The sequence below is a fragment of the Procambarus clarkii genome, chromosome 31, assembly GCF_040958095.1.
Source record: "Procambarus clarkii isolate CNS0578487 chromosome 31, FALCON_Pclarkii_2.0, whole genome shotgun sequence".
Lineage (NCBI taxonomy): Eukaryota > Metazoa > Arthropoda > Malacostraca > Decapoda > Cambaridae > Procambarus > Procambarus clarkii.
The window spans coordinates 6180895-6203867 of NC_091180.1; the positions used below are offsets into that span (position 1 = coordinate 6180895).

General features: G+C 47.2%; 1 protein-coding gene across 2 annotated transcripts in view; it reads right to left on the minus strand.

The window, feature by feature from the left end:
• SMC1 (structural maintenance of chromosomes 1) overlaps positions 1–22973 on the minus strand; it is a 236364-nt gene that overhangs the window by 198405 nt on the left and 14986 nt on the right. For both annotated transcript variants that reach the window (XM_069334324.1, XM_069334323.1), the window contains exons 2-3: positions 19103–19323; positions 14136–14284 (exon numbers count right to left, since the gene is read on the minus strand). In XM_069334324.1, coding sequence (XP_069190425.1) covers positions 14136–14284; positions 19103–19323 — 370 coding nt within the window. The remainder of the gene's footprint in view (positions 1–14135; positions 14285–19102; positions 19324–22973) is intronic.

The window sequence follows — 22973 nt, forward strand, 5'->3', positions numbered from 1 at the left end:
ACTACTCTCCACTGGTAAGTCTCCTAGCAAGCCAGAACTTGCAGCAACAGTTGAACCAGGGGAAGTGGTACAGGTAACCCCACCTCGCCCACTCCTGCCTGAAGGCATCGACGCTGACGACCTCGCAGTCGGCAAAGGGCGCCAGGTATACCTGGAGATGCCTCGACCACGCCGACGCAGAGACACCAATTCCGGAGGCCCGAACATCCGGCAGAGCCAATGGAACGAGACAGCATCGACGTCTATTCTGTGGACAGGGGAATGAACCAGGACAGGCTGTCCGCCAGGACATTGACACCCCCTGAATGTGAACCTCCAGGAGAGCCGAACCCCGAGAAATCGCCAGACGAGTCACCCGAAGCGACCAGCCCCAAAGAGCCGAGGACCGCTTCGAACCCCCACGGTTCAAGCAATAGGAGCGGACCTTCGATCCGCAAGAGACCCAAATCCTCCTGAGCGACATCCACACAGCCGTGAACTCCCACACAGTGCTGTGAGCCCGACGGAGGGACGGAACCCACTGCCCCTGGCATGCCTGTGAGCAGTGGTCACAAAGCCCCAGCCAAGAGGCGACGTGTCCGTGAACACATCGAGCGAGGGTTCAGATAGGCACCAAGGCACTGAACCCCAAAAAACCTGAAGAGGAAGCTGGCGACCCAGCAACTGACGCAAGGGCCCAGGAGGTCAAACTCAGCGGCCGCAAGAAAGGCAGAAGGAACGTCCTCGAAGGAACCAGAACAGCCGACGAAGCCACACCGGACCCTGCGGGAAGACCATCATGGCAAAGTTCAGGCTCCCACACAAACCCTCGGGCAACCAGCGCATTACCTGGGAGCTCCTCAGAAACAGACGCAGACGAAGCAGAGCCGCCGGAGGAAGAGACAAGAAAGAGGTCTGAGAGTCCCACACAAGACCCAGCCAAGACCGAACCTGAGAGGGAACCAGATGGGACTTCCACCAGTTCACCAAGAACCTGAACCCAGTGAGTTGGGAAAGAACCAAATCCCTGGTGAGCAGACACATGGACAAGCTGGGAGCCAAAACCAGCCAGTCGTTGCGGTAGGCTAGAACACAGACACCTAACAGACGCAGGAAGGCCACTACGACCCGAGTAAGGTGAGTGAAAATGCGAGGCGCCAGATTCAAGCCAAATGAAAGGCAAGGAAAGCGGTAACCTTGACATCCCACCACAAAACCAAGCCAGTCCCTGAACCGCAGATAAATTGGGACATGCCAATATGTGTCCTGGAGGTCCCGGGACACCATCCAAGTGCCCGGCCCCAACAGAAGACAGACCTGGGACAGAGTGGTCATCCAAAAGGAGGGGGAATAAACCCACGGGTTCAGATGAGACAAGTCCAGAATGAACCGGAGGTCCCTTTTCAGGACCGGAAACAGGTGGGAGATCCACCTGAGGGATGAAGACGTTTCAACCACACCCGAGCAAACCCACTCCGAGACGACTTGACAGAGCGCAGGAAAAGTGGCCCACCCCACCTGCCCCAAATCCTATGAAAGAGGAGGAGCCACCCAACACCACCACAGGTCGCACAAAACGACTTGAAAGGCCCACGAATCGTGGGACCAGGCGCGAGCCAATAAAGCTAGCCTCCCCCCTATCGCCCCGTCAATGGGACGAACCGTGAAAGAGCCGACGCACCTTACGAGCACCCAAGCAGCGCAAAGGGTGATCCCCGAGTCAAGCAGAAACAGACGGCACCAAAGGCTGCGCCGGCGCTGAACCTGACACCACTGGCCTACCCCGAGCCCTGGCACGACCCCGCTGGGACGGCCCCCCACAAGCCCCCGGAGGACCAAGAATTCCAACATAGGACGGCAACTAGCCGAAGCCGCCTGCAGATACTGCATCACCGCAGACTCTGCAAACATCAACAGACAAAAGGGCGAATACAATCTAAGAGCCAGGGACCAAGCGGATTCCAAGGAAGAAGCGAGCACCGCCTGCCAACACGCGAGCTGAGAAACGAAATCACATCTCACCGGAATGGCGCGAACAGCTTCAACAGCACAAACGCACACGCCGCTGAAGGCAATGTGTCAGACCCAGAGGCAGCCCCAAGCTCCTCCATATCCATTGCAAGCTAGAACGAAGATAGCTCTAGGAGGGAGAAGAACCACAGGGCCAAAGCCAGTATGCCCCACATATGCAAGTCCTCAACGACCAATGCAGCCGAAAGGGAAGGAACCTGCACATGAAGCTGCATCACACCAACATCCCACGGAATGGCAGGGGCGAACAAGCACTCATTGAGATGCTCAAATGCGCTCCCCAGGAAAACCTGCAATGCCAGCTGAGCTTTCCGCCACCCAAGTGTGCGGGACAGACAGAACGTATGCCATGCTTCCAAAGAAAAGAAAGGGCAGTCTACAAACCAGGACAACTCTGGAACTTTGTAGCAAACCCAGTAAGGACACGAAGATCCATACACGAAGGAACACAGATCCATCAAGAAAGCAAAATCTGAGTTGCGCAGGAGGTAAGCCGCAAGGGCTTCCCGCACCCACTGTGACTGGACTCGGGAAGCCAGAAACCTCTGGAAAGACGGAACCGAAGAACCATCGGGATCACTGAACCGAACCCGGTGAGGGGTAGATGCCAAATCCAACTCGTACAAGGAGGCAGCAAAACAAAACCCCACACCCTGTAACACCAAGGGTACAAAAACCCAAGCACGGTCCAACAGGCAGTACTAACAGGGCACCTATGGAAGGTGGCCCTAGGCGCATGCAGCCCGAGTACCAAAGAATATTACTCCTGGTTCACACATCACCCGTAGAGACAGTCCACGCCACAAGGCACAGAATCTGAGAAAATCGCAGGAGCTAGAGGCACAAAACCATGCCAGTAACACATCAGCCTGAGAACTGAACGGTGGATCGCCTGCATGAGAGATTGGGGCTTCCCCTTCCCCCTCCCAGGGAGAGGGTTGCGCAAACAGCGGTGCAGCGACATGATGACGTCATGCTCGTTTGCTAATTTTCGGATGGGGAGTTCTGTCCACTAATTCGGCTTTCGGTAGCAATAGTTTCACCAGAATAGGGGTTTGTTTTGGGGTGCCTACATTTCTGGGTGCCAGATCCGGTCGATGGCAGACACAGAATGCCCCCAACCACACAGGGGTTTCTGCAGGCCATTGCTCCTCATGCCTCTCTTGAGAGGGCCAGGTTCTGGCTTGTTGTCCCCGGTAGACAAGAACTCTGTGCACATTGACTGATGCCAGAAAGTTATACATAACCATTCAGCCTGGATAGCTCCAGGAAGCCAACGGGGCTCCGCCCAGAAATTGTAGTTAAGATTCATAATTTTCTTTGAGCATATTTTATTTTATTGTGTTTAATGTTTTATAAATGTTTAATGTCATATTCCCCATATTTTTGTGTGTCCATTCCATGCTTGTGAGAGCAGGTCTGAGAGTTGTAGGTATAGTTGTCCAGTGGTCTGTGCGAGGGAGGGTCGTGGGGTTTGTGCACTACGTGAATAAACTTCAATATATTCGGACATATTAGGATTACAGTGATAGAACACGGATCACAGTTATCACAAAGTGTAAAACCACATTTAGGAAAGAAAAATACAGTGATCCCATTAGAACTTTGTCTTTAATAGAGAATAACCATCTCTAACTAGCCAACGTGGGAGCGTATAGTGCCTGCACGAAGCCCAAGTCAACATATACTTACCTCGGTATACTTAGACTACAGTGAACAGTGATACGGTGAATAGTGAACGCTAACAAAACAGGCATAAAGGCTTGAAAGTGTAAGAAAATTGTCACGTGGAAAATCTGGAACGCATAATTAAGTGAATAGTGAGGCAATACACACACCAGACTGTGTACAGGGGCCGCAAGGCTTGATCTGTGTACACACTCGGTAGGCTGTGAAGGGTCGCTCCCCCTCCTTTACCACTAGTCAACAACCACTGGTCCACTGCCTTACCACCACCACCACTGACCAAAAGCATTATGGTCAAAATGCCTTTAGTAAAGATTTGCCCAGAATGCAACAAGGAAGTAGATTACCAACAGAGCTTCCATGCCAACTATGTTCAGCAGCCATACAGAGTAAATGTGCCAACATGTCAAATAATGCCAGGAGAATTGGTCTTAGAGACCACTAGGTGCACTGGTTCTGCAAAAAGGATAACATTACTGTCTTGAAGATGATCGCAATTCTTGATAAAACCCCAGCAGGGCACAGAAAATCATTTCTAACTGCCTGCAAGGAAATCTCCAATGTTTTCAAACAAATTGTCAAGGACACCCAGGCAGAACCAGAATTGGAGCTACATCTCAGAGTGTCAGGGCCGGATGCAACGTCGGCGTCGGGGCCGGATGCAACGTCGGCGTCGGGGCCGGATGCGACGTCAGTGTCGGGGCCGGATGCGACGTCGGCGTCGGGGCCGGATGCGACGTCGGCGTCGGGGCCGGATGCGACGTCAGCGTCGGGGCCGGATGCGACGTCAGCGTCGGGGCCGGATGCGACGTCAGCGTCGGGGCCGGATGCGATGTTGGGGCCAGATGCGACGTTGGGGCCGGACGCGACGTTGGGGCCGGACGCGACGTTGGGGCCGGACGCGACGTTGGGGCCGGACGCGACGTTGGGGCCGGACGCGACGTTGGGGCCGGACGCGACGTTGGGGCCGGACGCGACGTTGGGGCCGGACGCGATGTTGGGGCCGGACGCGACGTTGGGGCCGGACGCGACGTTGGGGCCGGATGCGACGTTGGGGCCGGATGCGACGTTGGAGCTGGATGCAATGTTGGGGCCGGATGCGACGTTGGGGCCGGATGCAACGTTGGGGCAGGATGCAACGTTAGCACCAGGGCCAGATGCTATGCAGGCGCTGGATGCGATGTTGGGGTCGAGTGCGGTAACGGCGCCTGAACCCGGCGCGATATTGGCGCCAGGGTTTTTTAAACAAACAAAACAAGGACCCAGAATCTGCCGATATTATAAATGGGGTATCGGGGAGAACAAATGGACTATGTAAATATGATCATCCCAGAAAGTGCAGGACCCTTCTTAGTACAGGTAAATGTACCAAAAGCTATGATTTCTTTCACCCAGAACTGTGCAAGAACTCTTTAAATAAGAATGAATGTTTCAACACAATGTCCAGCTTTTCATATAAAAGGTACCAAGCGAATTAGACCGACAAACCATCTCGATGTAAGCAGCCACAACACTATTTACCAGGATGATTTTTTAGCAAGAGGAGGAGGAGGAGGAGGAGGAGGAGGAGGAGGAGGAGGAGGAGGAGGAGGAGGAGGAGGAGGAGGAGGAGAAGAATGGCTAAAAATGTTCAGACTCTACCACCAACTCGGTCAAATGCTAGAGAGGACGCAAACACAGTGATCTCCTTACCAGAGCCTCAGATATTAACACCAAGTAAAGCATCCAGCACTTCCATGAACATAACATCATTTTTATTTGCCAACATTCAGGGTATAAAAATTTGCAAATGTAACAAAGTGCACTTCATAAATGGCCTCTTACATGAGGCAAATGCAGTGTTTGCAGCCCTAACGGAAACTCACACCAAGGACTACCATGATGGTGAAATATGGATTTTGGAGTACAATCTTTTCAGATGTGACAGGAAACACAGGCTACAGGGTGAGGTCAGCCTGTACATCAAGGACACACTCATCTGTACTGAGCTGCTAAACACCACAAATGATATGATGGAAGTGCTAATAATCAAAATAGAGGTCTTAAATGTAGTTATTGTCCTTGTATATAAGTCACCAGAGGCAAATTATCAGCAATTTAAAGACCAACTAATGAAAATAGAACACTGCTTGGAAAACCTCACAAATCCAGCCCCAAACATCATCCTATGGCACCTGAAATGGAAGATCTTAGTTGATACAGTTGTATCAAAGAGAATTCCTGGAAGAAGCCTAAATGAACACACACATGCAAATGACCTGCTATGGATGTGCGACAGACTTGCCTTAAACCAGCAAATAGTAGAACCAACTAGGAAAACTGTTGTTGAAAACTGTGTGGTGTCCTAATAAGGGGATATACGGAGTTTGGGACTGTGGACAGGATAATTGAACTCCGGCTTAGTAATTATATATCATCCACACAAGCTGAACTGCAGGCCATTCTGGCGTGTTTGGAGGAAGTACGTCATGACGACAAAAATGTTTTTGTATTTGTCGATAGCCGAGGAGCACTGGAGTCCTTAAACAGTCGAAACCCAGTCTTCATGTCTATAGTTGAGGACTGTAAGAGAAGAATAACTGAGATACAGCTGAAAGGTTATAGTGTGAAATTCATGTGGATTCCATCTCATGTTGGAATAGTGCTCAACGAGGTGGCGGATGACTTGGCCAAACGTGTCACATCAAAACCACAAGTTGACATTGAATGTGAATTCACAATGAGACAAATAAGAAGCAAAATCAGAAATATTCAGGCACAGGCGGGAGTGGAGAGGAGAGAGATAATGTATGAGAGTATTCAAACCATGCAACACTACATGTATGTGAATCAAAACACCCATTTCACTTATGGTAAAAGGAGAAATGCTTGGAGTGACTCTGTGTACATGCGGCTCAGGCTTGGGTACAAATATTACTGGGAATATGGGATACATGTTCATGATAATGACACGAAGTGTAAACTATGTGGTATGTTAAGGTCTCACACCCTGGCCCATTATGTTCTTGATTGTCCGTTGATTAATGTATATAGGAACACTGAGATAAGGACTGTTCCTGAACAAATAGCCTGGATGTGTCACAACGGCAAGGTTGATGATATTCTTGAGAGATATAAGAATTTTGCACCAAGATTGTAATATTTTGAATTATCTGCATGTCTCTTGCAAATTGTCTATACAGTATACCTAGGTCATAAAAGTATTTGTGTGTACGTCTGATAACATACTACTTGTGAAGGAGGAAATGTATATGTTTATCTCTCAGAATGTTTGGTAATATGTTTATTTGTGATGTGTGTCTATGTATATATTAACACGTTGTACTGAATGGGGTGAGAATAGCTTGAGCTACCTCATCCCTTTGTGTGTATTTTACCTCAATAAACTTATTTCAATTTCAATTTCAAACTAGGAAAAAGAAGACGCTGGACCTCATTTTCACTAATAATGATGAATTGATCAGGAACATAGCAATTACAAATACCTGTTACTCAGATCACAACTTTTCAATACGCTAGTGCTCTCTAGAGTGGAGTACTGATGCACAATGACAGCCCCTACCAAAGCTGGAGAAATTGCTGACCTGGAGAGTGCGCAGAGATCCTTTACTGCTAGAATCCACTCAGAAAAACATCTAAACTATTGGGACTGACTAAAGAGCCTAAATCTGTATTTTCTTGAATGCAGGAGGGAGTGATACATAATAATTTACAAATGGAAAATAGTAGAGGGGCTGGTCCCAAACCTGCACAAAGAAATAACAGCACATGAGACCAGAAGGCATGGCAGGATGTGCAGAATAACCCCGTTGAAGAGCAAAGGTGCAACAGGTACTCTGAGAGAGAACTCAATCAACATCAGAGGTCCGAGACTGTTCAACATGCTCCCACTACACATAAGGGGCATAACTGGCTGACCCCTCACAGTGTTCAAGAGAGAACTTGACAAACACCTCCAAAGGATACCTGATCAACCAGACTGCGACTCATACATCAGGCTGCGAGCAGCCGCATCCAACAGCCTGGATGACCAGTCCAGCAACGAGGAGGCCTGGTCGACGACTGGGCCACAGGGTCGCTGAGCCCCAAAATCACTTCAAAGTAACCACAAGGTAAGATATAGGGAGGCTTAGCCAAGGTCCCACGAGCCGGTGTTCGATGGTAATCCCACAATAGATTGTGACTGAGCGAAATAGGCGTACTTTTGGTGTAGTAAAGAGGCTGGTAGTATTAACTCTATCGCACTCAGTGAACTCATATATTGTCCATAATTTTTCTCCTGAATCCGAGCGGTGGATACATTCTGCGTCCATCATTTTAAAATATTTGTTAAAAATGTTAATTTTATCCGATCAATCTGGGAGTGGTTTCAAAATGAGCGCCTTTAGATTGCACTCAATGATACAATAATGACAATGTAGCATGACAATTGAGGTCAGAATACTTGAAAGATTATAAATACTTGTGTGGTCAAAATTTTAAAATATTTGTTAAAATTCCATTTATTGTGCTATTATTATGGGACTAGTTTTAAAATGTGCGCCTTTAGATTGTGAACAACTTGATACTACAATGAAAGATGTAACACGAAAATTAATGCCAGAACACTGGAAAGATATAAATAATTTTGTGGTGATGAGCATTCAAAATTTAAAATATTTGTTAAAATTCCATTTATTGTTCTATTATTATGGGACTAGTTTTAAAATACTGTACGCACCTTTATATTGCGAACAATTTGATACCAAAGTGAAAGACGTAACACGAAAATTTGTGCTTTAACTAATAACTAATTAAACTGAATGATTATACACATTAGGTTGCGGGTGTGCCAAGTGGTACTCGTTCACGAGAACGGTGGCAGCTTTTTGGCTTTGCTGCTGGGAATCACGCCGGGCTTTTGGACCTTGTATGCAAATACCCCTGTAGGGAATTCCATTGCGAACACAATGATATCAAAACGAATGATGTAGCACGAGAATTAAGGTGAGAAAACTGAAATGAGTATACACATTTTACTGAATTTGTGCGCTCACCGGTAACCTTTGCCGATTTAGGCGTTGCTGTCGGGAGTCACACCGGTCTTTTGGACCATATGCATATACCCCCGTGGGGAATTCTATTGCGAACACAATGATACCAAAATGAATGATGTAGCACGAGAATTAACCCTTCAATTGCGCATCACATCATATGATGCTTTAACCGACTTGCAGTAAATTGCGCATCGCATCATGTGATGCTTTGGAGTACTACGCAAGATTTAAACGACCCACAGATACACGGGGTTCACCACACCTTCATCAGGGCTCTTGTAAACAGACGCCATTTTTAAAAAAAATCGTGGGCCAAACTCCCGGGTGTTAGGGGCCTCAGTATTGAGTCAGCTACCAAGCCTGACGCACGCAGCATGAACTCATAGCACTGCTGTTCAGCTTGTGATCACAGCATCGCCTAAAAATGCCATAATATACTTGTTCATGCTATTATGTAGCGATGATATTATTACAGAAGACCCCTGACTGTGATAAAACTGACCAAGGTTCTGATAATAGCAGGATTGTGGTGATATTTGGTGCTGTGCGCCATGGAGGGAGGAGTAATGCTGTGGGAGGGAGGATGGTGGCGTTGTCTTTTTGAGTGTGTGTGGCCACCTTTTATTGACTGCACTCACCATACCAGCTTAGTGGTTCGCTATGGTGAACACAAATGTTGATACTTATATATAACGTGTGTATAGTGTGAGATAACAGCGAGAGTAGGAGGTTGGGAGCCGCCATTTTGGTGAGGGAGGAGCGTCGTCTGCAGGACTTATCATGTTGTTTACTGATGAACACGATGGTCTTTGGGCACCATACCAGTTTACTTGTACAAGTATGGTGAATAAAACAGGTAGATATTTATATATAATGTGTGTATATAGCATAATAACACCACAAACAGTATTGTTGTAGGAGAAATATTAGTGCGTCTGGCCTTGAGGGCGGCCGCCACCAGCTGACTGTGTGAGTAGCTACGTCTTTGAGCCTTTACTCACCATACAAGCTTAGATGTACAGTTATGGTGAACAAAACATGTAAATACTTATATATAACGTCTGTATATAAAAGCAAAAACAGTATGGTGGGTGGAGAATTGTGGCAAGTTAGGTGAGGTGAGGTGAGGGAGGGAGTGGCAGCCAGTGGCAGCCAGTCACTGCCTGCCACTGCCACTGCCACTCAGCATACCAACTTAGTGGTTTGTCATGGTGAACAAAACATGCAGATACTTATATATAACCTGTGTATATAGTGTAATAACCGACAAAGTATTTGTTCACTGTTTGATGAACATAATTGAATCAACAATATGCACACCATATTTTTGAGTACAGCGATGATTCACTCATTTTATTATATAAATATATCACACTATACACTATTGAATAATATTACAGCAAAAAAACTACGAAAAATCAATCAGAGACATTGAAATAATTAAGTAATTATCTCTTTGTGGAAACTCTGGCCTGACAGATGGCGATCAACAGACCGCCTGGGACGCGCGCTCAGTCAGCGCCTGATTTTTGCTAGAAATCCCCGCCCTATAGTGGGCAATATATGCCACTTACAATTTTTCCCATGATCAGTGAACACAAATTAACAGGTTAGGAAGAAATTTTTTTTTTTTTTTTTTTTTTTTTTTTTTTTTTTTTTTGGTATGCGCCTGTGGGTGTCAAATGGTATACAGCTATGCGCCATTTAAGGGTTAAGGTGAGAAAACTGAAACAACTATATACATTTCAATATTGCCTCAAGGTCGCCCGCACCGCCGGAAGCATGACATCAAAGTCTGCGATGAGCTGTGCAGTGTGCGAAAGTGTTAAGAGAACTGTTCACGTTATCACATTTGACTGATTTACTCCATAGAGATGCAATAACCCGAGTTGTACTGGTATTGTACAGCATGCTAGAGGGGACCAGTGTGTCAGTAGATTTAAACTCTGAGGACACCCAGGGATTGCTGTCTGGTTAAGGTCCAGTGACATTTTTGAGTTGTAGACCCTCAGAGGAGCGAGGGAGAAATTTCTGAGCTGGGTGAGATGGCTGTAGCTTTAACCCTCAAACTGCTAGAGGCCCGGTAGAGGCCCAAATGGAATTCACACCCACAGGGGCAACAACAAAAAAATCCAAAAAATTCTTTCGTCTTATAGAAGTGTTCATTTTTGTTCCTGATCATGGAAAAAATAACAAAAAAATCGTAGGTGGCATATTTTAGCCGCAATAGGGTAGGGAAGTGTGGCAAAAAAGGGGCATTGGCAGAGCCTTCTCCAGACGAAGTCAACTCCGCCCGAGCTGTCAGACAGCAGTTGCCACAAATATATTATTACCTAATTATTTCAATGTCTCTGATTTTTTCTTAGTTTTTTTGCAGTAATATTATTCCATACAGTGAATTGTGGTATATTTATATAATAAAATGTGTTCATAAAACAATAAACAAATAGTTTTGCTGTTGTTACACTATATACACAGGTTATATACAAGTATCTGCATGTTTTGTTCACCATAACGAACTACTAAGTTGGTCTTGTGAGTCAAAAAGCAACGAGGAGTGACCGCCAAACACCAGCGAGCCACTCACTGCCACTCCCTCCCTCAACACCACCTCACTCGCCCTCATTCTCCTCCCACAATACTGATTTTGCATTTATTCACTATACACAGACGTTATATATACGTATTTACATGTTTTGTTCACCATAACTGTACATCTAAGCTTGTATGGTGAGTAAAGGCCACAAAGACGTAGCTACTCACACAGTCAGCTGATCGGCGGCCACCCTCAAGGCCAGACGCACTAATATTTCTCCTCCAACAATATTGTTTGTGGTGTCATTATGCTTTATACACACATTATATATAAGTATCTACCTGTTTTATTCACCATACCTGTACAAATAAGCTGGTATGGTGCCCAAAGACCATAGTGACCATCAGTAAACAACATGCCAAGTCGTGCAGACGACGCTCCTCCCTCACTAAAATGGCGGCTCCCAACCTACTCCTCTCGCTGTTATCTCACACTATACACACGTTATATATAAGTATCTACATTTGTGTTCACCATAGTGAACCACTAAGCTGGTATGGTGAGTGCAGGCAATATAAGGTGGCCACACATAGTCAGAAGAGGACGCCACAACCCTCCCTCCACAGCCTTACTCCTTCCTCCATGGAGCACAGCGCTAAATATCACCACAATCCTGCTATTATCAGAATCCTGGTCAGTTTTATCACAGTCAGGGGGCTTCAGTAATACTATCACTGCTAAATAATAGCAGTATCATATATATTATGGCATTTGTAGGCGATGCTGTGGTCACAAGCTGAACAGCGGTGCTGTGAGCTCGTGCTGCGTGCACCAGCCTTGGTGGCTTGCTCAATACTGACGCTCTAACACCCAAGAATGTTGGCCTGGATTTTTTTCTAGGTGGCAACTGGCAACTATCGGTCGTGGCTGTACTATAGCTGCCCCTATCCCAGGCGGGGTGTTTAAATTATAGCGCTAGACACAAAATCATATATATATGATGTGCGCAGTTTCGGTTTTGTCACTGATATCATATATATATATGATTTGCACGGTTTAAGGGTTAAAGCATAGAAGTGGTTAAAGCATAGAAGTAACCACTAATTAAAGAATGCCATAATTAGGAATGGTATAGTTAAGTCAGATTAGTGTTTTAGAAGTCTCGAGTAGTATCAACATTTTAATTGTGGAGGTTGATTTTTTTTATGAGTGATAAGTTGAAAGCAGTGACTACCTTATTCACTCTTCCCAAATTTAATCTGGTTCTGTTTTTAGGTTCCACCAATTCTACCTTATGTAGCTTCCGGGGATCAACAGCCCCGCGACCCGGTTGGCAGGCCTCCCGTTTGGTCGTCTGGTCAACCAGGCTGTTGGACGCGGCTGCTCGCAGCCTGACATGTGAATCAGCCAACTGGGCACACAACTTGACACGTTACAACACAGAAAAATGTCTATGCAATGCGACCCATGCCTGATACGTCTGAATATCCAACGAGGAATGGGCGATTTGGAGGACACGAGAAGAACAAATCCCACATGACTCTGGGTCATAGGTGTCACCGACCTAACAAGCAGCATGACGGTCACTGACTTAACAAGCAGCATGACGGAAAATGGTAGAATGGATGATCGTCACCCTGAAGCAAGGGCGACGAACAACCCTGAAATTCACACAAAGCGAGAGTGTGCTCAGAAAATGTATCCATAGTACAACCAAGCCCGCAGGGGGTTTTCTGAGGCCTATAGGATGAATGAGCCCTACAGGAAGCCCAGGCCCTGGGGCCAGCTACGCCAGTAAATCCCTTTGGTGCAGGCAACCAGACCACGAGAAACCGCCGGAAAGCCTCAGGGGTAGCAGAGGAGTACACACCCTAGGCTAGCCTAATAAGGTGAAAGGCAGAACTCCTCTGCAGAAGCAAGCGAGCTAAGCACCAGCAAACTAAAGATGAACCCCCAAAAGAAAAATTACAAGATCTAAACAATGGCAAACAAGCAGTCTGTGAGAAACATCAGTGCACCGCCGCTAGCTGAAGAGCTGCAGTGCCAGCTGCAGTGTGCCCCATTAGCCAACAACACTCCCTAACCCAGGGCAAGATTGAATGCCCAAGACCCCAGACGCACCCCCATCGGTGAAGACCACCACAAGTGAGACGGCCATGTAAAGGGGAGCGATTCCTGAATGACCCAGGGAAAGGAAACCTTGACCACGCAAGTGCATTACTTACAGGGCACCTAGGGAAGGTGACCCTAAGTGCATGCAGCTCCAGAACTCTAAATGCCTGGCCAATGCACATTATTGTGTTGGAACAGCCTCAAAAGGCAAATCGCCACTAATACAGGAAACTGTGGTCAGGGCGAGTTGATGACCACCAGGCACGAACATCAGTCAAGAACTGAGCTGGTGGCAGCTCAGCTCACCCGGGCCGGCTCCCCCTTTACCCAACGAGGAGGGAAATGGAGCTAACGAGCAGAGGGGTTTAGTTGGGCGAAGTTTTGGTTGTTGGTTTCCTTTTTAGGGGAGTTCTTTTTTAGATGAACTAATACTGTATTTAGATGCCTAAGTCACATTTTCCAACCAGGCAGTAGTATCTTTTGACAAGTAGTATCTTTGCCTACTTTCCTGGGTGCTTCCCTGGTCGATGGAAAAATGATAAACTTTAATAGTAGTGTTTATGATGAGCCAATGCCTGTGTGAGGGGGGGCCAGGTTCTGGCTTGTGGTCCCCAGCAGACATACAAAAACACTGCAACTGATGACTCCAAGTAGGGTGGCCCTAATCAGTAAGCTCAGGGAGCCAATAGGGCTCCCCACAGAAAATCTTACATTTCAAAAGACCAAACAATGAAAATATTAAAGTGAATACATACCCACTAATTTCTTCAAAGAGCGCTGTTCTTTCTTTAGGGTTCTTCATGGCTATGGACTCAACTGCCCCTTGGAACACCAAGAAGTTCTTGCCCTTGACATTGATCCCGAGAGCCTCCAGCTCCTTCATATATGTCTGGCTGCTCACAACCTATAACAAATATTTTTTAAGTACATTTAGAAATGGGAATAGTTCATTCATTAAGCTAAAAATAAAACAATAACATAACACATCAGAAATCACAACAGCGTGATGCATCAAATGAACAAATCCAAAAGGGCCGTGATGAAGGTTCGAACTTACGTCCGAGAGGATCCCAGAGGCGCCTTAATCGACTGTGCCATGACACAGTCAAAAGAACTGCAACCGGGAGTTCATCTGCCCTCACACGGGTCCTGCAATCTCTCAGACACAAACCATGGTTTTTACACAATTCCCCCATGCACCCGGGCTCTGTCAATAAGCTGTGCACCCAGAGCACAGCTTATTGACCCGTGCACCCAAAGCACAGTTTATTGGCCCGTGCACCCAGAGCCCGGGTGCACGGGAGAATTGTGTAAAACCCTGATTTGTGTCTCGGACGTAGGTTCAAACCCTCATCACAGTCCTTGTGGATTTTTACAATAACATAACTGAAAACATATATTCCAACCCTAACATATGTATGGCTTGGGTTATTTTATTCATTAACCACTGCACTGCACTACCCGACTAAGCACGAGGTATGGCTCTGTGCCACCCAACAAGGGAGTGTTGTGAGGATATCATGCAATTCAAATTGTGCGCACGGTAGGTTAGGTACAATTTGGAGGCCTCAGGCCTCCAGTGAGTGCAGCCATCCTGAAAAAATTTCCCAGCATGCCCCCAGGGCCACTGGTAGGCTTAGTTCTGAGTGACCAACCATGGTCGACACACGTGCCTCCAGCTCCCAATCCCCTGTCGAACATGATGTCGAAAGATCACTGTGTGAAGGGAAAATTCAGACATTATTGTTTGAAGAAGATAAGGGTAGTGATATTGATATCGCCTCCAAACCGGCTACTCAACAACTCCAGTTCGGAGGCTAAGCATCAAAACGACGCAAAAATCACCTACCAGAGGGAGGGTGCCAGGGAGCCTCTGGAGCTCACCCAGAAAGTAGTTTTTCATTACATTCAATGCTGGTTTTCTGAGGGGAGCCCCCTTCAGCTTCCTGGAGCTACATAACCAAAGATAAGGAAAAGAGGGACTTACCCGGGAACCAGCCACCACACGCTCCTTAACTTGAAGGCTAGACAACTGGCTGCAACCTGCAACCCAAAGCCACACACGAACACCCAGGACCAGGTATGTTTACCAAATAATGGGCAGCCAGGACCCTGTTCAACCTCCAAAATCCTCGCGCCCAAATGTCAGCCCAAGACATGTTGCTGAATACGGCAGCCAAAGCAGCAAACTTCCCCATGTCGTGGACATGAGGATAGACTGCAGGCTGGCTAGACTTAATTAATAACCCTGAAAATGATCTGGCAGACCTAAGCCCTGCAACAGGGAACGAGGGAAACCAGATCAACCCAAATCGCATCCCAGACCACAGAAGCCGAGGCACACAGATAACGGCGATGACCCACATCCAGACACAACACATGATGCACCCCCAGCCTGACCAACCAAGATTCAATGACCCGAGGATCCCTCCGGAAAGCTGCCGTCTCGTTCTTCGCTAGGAAAGAAGGAGAAGGCTGTAACTGAACAAACCGACTACCAGTACCAAAAGAGAAGAAATCTCTGCGCCAGAGGAGGGCATGAAGCTCACCAACCCGACCCCTCATAGGCCAATGCCAACAGAAAGAGAGCCTTGGAAAAACAATCTTGAACCGAAGGGGCTATCTTGAGGTTATCTTGAGATGATTTCGGGGCATTTTTTTTTAGTGTCCCCGCGGCCCGGTCCTCGACCAGGCCTCCACCCCCAGGAAGCAGCCCGTGACAGCTGACTAACACCCAGGTACCTATTTTACTGCTAGGTAACAGGGGCATAGGGTGAAAGAAACTCTGCCCATTGTTTCTCGCCGGCGTCCGGGATCGAACCCGGGCCCACAGGATCACAAGTCCAGTGTGCTGTCCGCTTGGCCGACCGGCTCCTCCGCCTCAGGTAGAGTCCGGGGGAAAGGCAGCAAAGAAAGGGCCACTGATAAGGCCCAGAAGCCTCTGCAGGAAGAGCAGGCCCGAATGCCTCGATCCCCAACCCGAACAGGGCATACCCCGAAGCCGCCTGAGTTTCAGTACCAGCTAAACCACACCCCAACCCCGACACCCGCAAACGGCATGGAGCCAGGAACACACAGGGGGGGGGAGAAAGGGGAACAACGAATAACCAAAACGGGGCAGTCCCGGGGCATCCGAGAGGGGAACCATCCTAGCATGTTGCAGCAACTTAAGCCTAGCATGCAATGCAGATGCTGCCTGTACTCTAACAATAATATCTTCAGAATAGGACTGGAGAACAATCAGAGAACACGACTCGCAAGTCTCCGGGTCAAGGTGTCGTTGACCCAACAGGCAGCATGACAGAGGCAAAAGAGGTGACTGTCACCCTGATGAGACAGGAACAAACAGCAACCTTCAGACCTGCAACCTTCAAATCCGGGTTGGTGCAGAGGTCCACCGACCCCGAAAGGGTTTTCCAGGGCCTGTGGGCTGACTGCAACCGGAAGTCCGGGCAAGGCGTTACCAACCAGTTAATACCCAAAGCTAATAAGCAAGAGCAAAACACTGAAACCCCTGCAACGTGTACAATCGCCGGGACCTACCAGAGGGCCATCAAAATATTATACATGGAACAACAGACAGACCCCCACCAGGCAAGAAAACAAAAACAAAACTAAAACCCCGCAAAAGCACAATGTTCCCAGAGGAAACAGGAACCGGCCGCCGCATAGATAGGCAGGCAGTACAACTCCTTGATGCCCTAACCAGCACAATACTACCCACTACCCAAGGCCAAACAAGGGTCACAAAACCCCAGCTGAAACCCAAGGGAGGGGTAAATGCAGAGCAGCAAGAACCCCTATCAAAAATGGTTTCCCGAACGCAACAGGGAAGATGACCCTAACACTCAAGGGCAGTACTCACAGAGCACCTAGGGAAAGAAGCCCCTAAGTGCATGCAGCCCCCGGCACTGAGGACACCTGGCCATTACACACAACTTCACTGCAGAGGTCGCCACAAAGGCAAACACTGCTTTGGAAACCGAGGCCAGAGAAGACATCCGCCCAGGACCACATTAGCCAGCAAACTGGATGGCCGAGTAGCCAGCACAGGGAGGTCTGGGGCTTCCCCCTTCCCCTCTTGGGGAGGGGAGGGGAGGGGAGAGCTGCACAAACGAGTAGAGCAGCAGTGGAGTGTGACGTTTGCTCATTTCCTTGGGATTAAAGGGAGTTCTACCTCTGTCTTTTCAGTTGTTAGTTGTCATTTTCTTGCCATGTGGGGTTTGTTTTGTTATGCCTATCTTTCTGTGTGCCTAACCCCAGTCGATGGAAGATAAGGAAACCCCCAACCACAAGGGGGTTTTTCAAGGCCATTGCTCCCTGCAATCTCTCTGAAGGGGCCAGGTTCTGGCTCGTGGTCCTAGGTAGGTCAAACTCCATAGACTAATGCCCCGGTCTAATATATCACACACATTAGCCCGACAGCTTCAGGGAGCCGAAGGGGTTCCCCACAGAAACATCATCACCGAGGGGCACTACTGAGCGAGTCAGCATCAGCGACAGGATTGACCCTGGCTGTAGGCCAGGAGCTCTGGCTGCCTACAGTACTAATGGGTTCCAGATAGGTTCAAGTTTACCAATTATTTTCACTGAATTACTTGTGAAGTTGTTTGGCTATTTCGATGCTACGCTCCCTATGAACCTTGTAGTTCTCTGTAAAGTTTCACTGACTTGCTTCCTGTACTGCTGGGGGTGTTACGAACCTTACCTCCTGTGAAGGTTAGCTTCTATTATCAAGCATTTATTCACATGAGTGTATTAAAAATGTTTTCTTGAAAGAAACCTGCAGCTGGCAACTGGGAGGCCACGAGAGAATATTATTACTCTGCCATTAAAGTAGTGTGCTTCAGCTGGAGATTGTTTAAGAATAACGTACATTGGCACGTACAAAACTATGGAGTGGAGTACAAAACTATGCAAAGGAAAAATGGACTCAATCAAAAAACCTACGTGGGGAATATGGTAAATACAGTCAATAAAGGGTTTGATTGCAAATGTTAAAGAATATAGTATTAAGGGGTGATGTTGCTACAGGGACGTGATGGGCACCATCTTGACCCGACAAGAGGAGGAACGTTGACGACCAGTTCTTGTTTCCTGAGGGTTTTCTCTGGCCGTACAATCAGATAAGCCACAGGGTTGTATTAACAGGGTGGCAAGGAAGGGTAGAATGCTCTGATAGTCTACTGAACAGTTAGTGTTGAGAGTGAGTCTGGATTTCCTAGGGATTATGTGTGTGTCCCAGGCTGACAGAGTTAGTACTGGAGTGCACAGTTCAGTGTTGGACTAAGAGTGGTATGGGGACCAGAGCCCATTTGGGTGATAAGAGACAATATTGTTTTCCTTCTGAATGCATTGACTTATAAGAAATGAATTATGTTATGTACTGTCACGTGTGTTTTATAAATATACATTTGTGTCATACAGTATATCTACTAGGTTGTTTCCCTACACCTTGAATTTCCCTTGGCCCAAGTAAAAGCCATTATTTCCCCCTAGACAACATTAAAATACATGACCACAACACCCTGAAAATGTGACATGGGGCAAGAGTGGGGGGAGGCCACATTCTGGTTCAGGTCTCAAGTAAGCCAAACAGGACTCATGACTGATGTGACCCAGTAATAGGAAGCCATCTCAGCTTCAGGGAGCCACCAAAGGGTTCCTCCCAGAAATATATACAGTATATCTATGTATATAGGGTATAACAAAATTATTTTACCTCGCCATTGATTTTATGGTCAGACGAAGACCCCTGAACCAAACGAGTAAACCGCTTCTCCTTGCCATCTTCCATCTCAAAGACTGCTGTTACATGAGCTGAACGAGAGATCGGCTGGCCAATGGAGGCGCCATGGATGAGATCGCTGAGTCGTTTGACTCGTAAACTTGAGGTCTTCTCGCCCATGACGAAGGAGATGGCATCCATGAAATTTGACTTTCCTAAAAGACAAAGAACAAAGATTATAGCTACAGAAATAGCATGAGTATAATATGAGAAGTTCAAAGCACATATATATGCATGAATGAACAGCTACAGATGTACTGTACAGATTTATGCACTTTAATATCATGCCTTTCCTGCTTATTACAAACAAAAATGAACTAACATATTATAAATATACAAAGGAGTAATTGCTTATAGTTCAACTGTCTCATGCCTATAGCCTGATTTAGCACAAAAATGATACATGTGCATCTTGATATTTTCCCAAAGAATTTGAAAAGCGAATTATAGTTTCTCACCTAAAAAGCAAGAGTGCCCAGCCAAAAACAGTTGCCAGCAGTGAAGCATGAAATACAGTCCACATTCCACAAAAAAAATAAAAAAATAAAAAAAATTAGTTAGTTAATAGTTAGTAACAGTTGATTGATTGACAGTTGAGAGGTGGGCCAAAAGAGAGCAGAGCCCAACCCCCGCAAACACAACCAGGTGAATATAACTAGATGAATAGTCAGAAATTCATGTCGAAAACCCAGTTTCTGGATGAGCTCTGGTGGCTCCCTGAAGCTGCTACTGAATAGGCTCACTTATCTGAAGCCTGCTGATTATTTGGTTTTATTTTATCTGAATTCCCCTGAATAAAGCCAGCCACTCTCTCATTCAGCCCATGTAACAGCAGTCTTTGAGATGCAAGATGGCAAGGAGAAGTGGCTTCTCCCGCTGATCTGATTATTTGGATTATCGGACCAAAATTAGATGGATACTTTTCTGGCATACTCGCTATATCTGGATAGAAATACAGATAACTGGAGATTTGGCCAGATAATGCAGACTGGTATAGGCTCTAAATCAAGTCTACTACCTTGTGTAGTTTCTGGGGATCAATGGCCCCGCGGCCTGGTTTCCGACCAGGCTGGGGTTGGTCATCTGGTCAACCAGGCTGTTGTACGCGGCTGCTCTCAGTCTGATGGATGAATCACAGCCAGGTTGATCAGGTATTCTTTGGAGGTGTTTGTCGAGTTCTCTCTTGAACACTGCGAGAGGCCGGCCAGTGATGCTCCTTATGTGTAGCGTGAGTGTTGAAAAGTCTTGGGCCCCTGATATTAAGAGTTCTCCCTCAGCGTAACTATTGCACCTCTGCTGTTCAACGGGAGTATTTTGCACATCCTGCCATGCCTATTGGTTTTATGTGATGTTATTTCTGTGTTCAGATTTGGAACCAGTCTCTCTAATATCTTCCTAGTGCAGATTACAATACTGTACTGTATTATGTATCTCTCTCACCCGCGCTCTAGTGAATACAGATTTAGAACTTTTAATCGGTCTCAATAATTAAGATTACTTATAGAGTAGATTTTAGCAGTAAAGAATCTTTGCATGCTCTCTAGATCAACAATTTCTCAGGCTCTGAATGGGGCTGCTAAGAGTGCAACAATATTCCACCAGAGAGAGGACTAGTGTCTTGAAAAGTATCATTGGTATGGCATCCCTTGTTTGGAAGGTCCTTATTATCCAACCTGTAATTTTTTTTTATTTTTTTTTTTACAGTCATGACAGTTACTTTATGGTGTTCTGTAAAGGTAAGGTATTCTGACATGATTACGCCTAGATCCTTTACATTGCTTTTTTTGTTCTATAGTGTGATTTGATAACATTTTATTTAAGATTTCCATTGTTAAATTTTCATTTTTTCCATAGAGCAGAGCTGGAACTTATTTTCATTATATATCATATTATTATCTGTGGCCCATTGAAAGACCAGATTTATATCCAACTGGAGGTTTGCCGTGTCCTCTATATTGTCTACTCGCATGAAAAGTCTAGTGTCATCTGAAAATGATGATACAATGCTGTAGTTTGTATCCTTGTCTACGTTCCGGTTACCTTGTGATGATTTCAGGGCTTAGCATTCCCACGACCCAGTCCTCGACCAGGACTGTCTGATATTAGGATGAGAAAAAGTACCAGAGCAAGTACAGTACCTTACCTTGAGATACCTTGAGATGATTTTGGGGCTTAGTGTCCCCACGTCCTGGTCCTCGCCCAAGCCTCCTGAGAAGGCCTTGAGCAATGTTTCCCAACCTTTTCTGGGGGAAGCCCCATTGGCTTCCCGGAGCTATCCAGGCTGATATGCTGATGTCAGACTTTGGCATCAGTCATGTGTATGGAGTTCTGTGGGCCTACTGGGGACCATGAGCCAGAACCTGGCCCCCCCAGAAGAGGCACGAGGAGCAATGGCTTATATAAAACCCAGTGTGGTTGGAAGCATTTTATGTCTGCCATCGACCGGGTCAGGCACCCAGAAAGGTAAGGGTCCCAAAACAAACCCCCTATTCTGGTGAAAATTGCGACGAAAAGCCGAACAAGTGGATAGAACTCCCCAAACAGAAACGGGCAAACTAGTATGACGTCACACGTTGTCACACCGCTGTCTGCGCAACTCCCCCTCTCCCTGGTAGGGGGAAGGGGGGAGCTCCAGACCCCCATGCCAGCAATCCACCTCTCAGTTTTGAGGCTGATGCTATAGGCAATGGTCATGTGCTCTGGCTCCAGTGGTTGTTTCTGCACTGTACCTTGTGTGGTGACTGTCTTCTAGGTGGTGCATGAGCCGGGAGTGATTCTTCAGTACTCAGGCTGCACGCGCCAGGGGTTTTCTTCCCTAGGTGCCCAGTAAGTACTACCTTTGGGGCTTGGGGCCACCTTCCACAAGTTCCTTGGGTTCTACCTTTGCTAGGCCATTTTTGGCTGCCCTTTGTGTGCTTGGGTATTCTGTCTCCCTTGTTCGCCTTAGGGGAGGGGGCATTTTGCACTGGTAGGGGTGCAGGGTACTGCACAGCTTGTTTTCACCAATCATAGCGGCCAGCTCTGTTCTGCTTGGGTATGCTGTCCTCTTGCTGGGTTTTCTTTTTGTGGACCCCTGGTGGTGGGGTCTGCCTTGGTTCTTGACCCCTGTGTACTGAGTGCTCTTCTAGTTTCTGGTGGTTTCCCCTGCTTGGTCCCCATGAGTGTACACGTCCCGGGGGTTCAGTTCTTAGAAGGTTGTTTGGTAAATTTGGGCACCGGTTAACAGTACCCTGCCTGGGCTTCCCTGAGCGTGAGTTCCGTCTCAGAGCCCTGGGAATCCCCATGGGGCGCGTGGGTCCAATGGATGTGACCCCTGAGTCCCCCTCACTTTGTGCGGGATCGAGGGTTGCTCTGCCTCTTGTCTCAGGGGTGACTCTCATTGTTTTTACCTTTGTCGGCTGCCTGTGGGGTCGGTGGCACCTTCGACCCGGAGTCCTGCGAGTTTCGTTGCTTGTTGGTGACCCAGTTACCCGATCAAATGCTGACTATGCAGGTGCAGGCAGCACGGGCGTTGCACGTAGGGTTCAGGTGGTTGCAACGTGCTAGGTTATTTGCTCCCCGGAAGCCCCGAGGTTGTCCCGTTTTGGTTGTCATGACGGGGCTCAGGGGTGTTGGTTGCTTCGGTTTTGTTTCCTTCTGTACTCCCTTGTCTTTTCCCTGTTGTGATTTTGTCTGGCCTCATCCCCGTTCCTCCCTGCAGCCGGATCCTTTCCGTCTGTGGGTCTGGGGGCGGGGATTCGATGGTTTTGAGATTCGGGCGGTCTTCGGGGTTTCCCCTTCCGGGGTTGTGACGGAAGCATTCGAG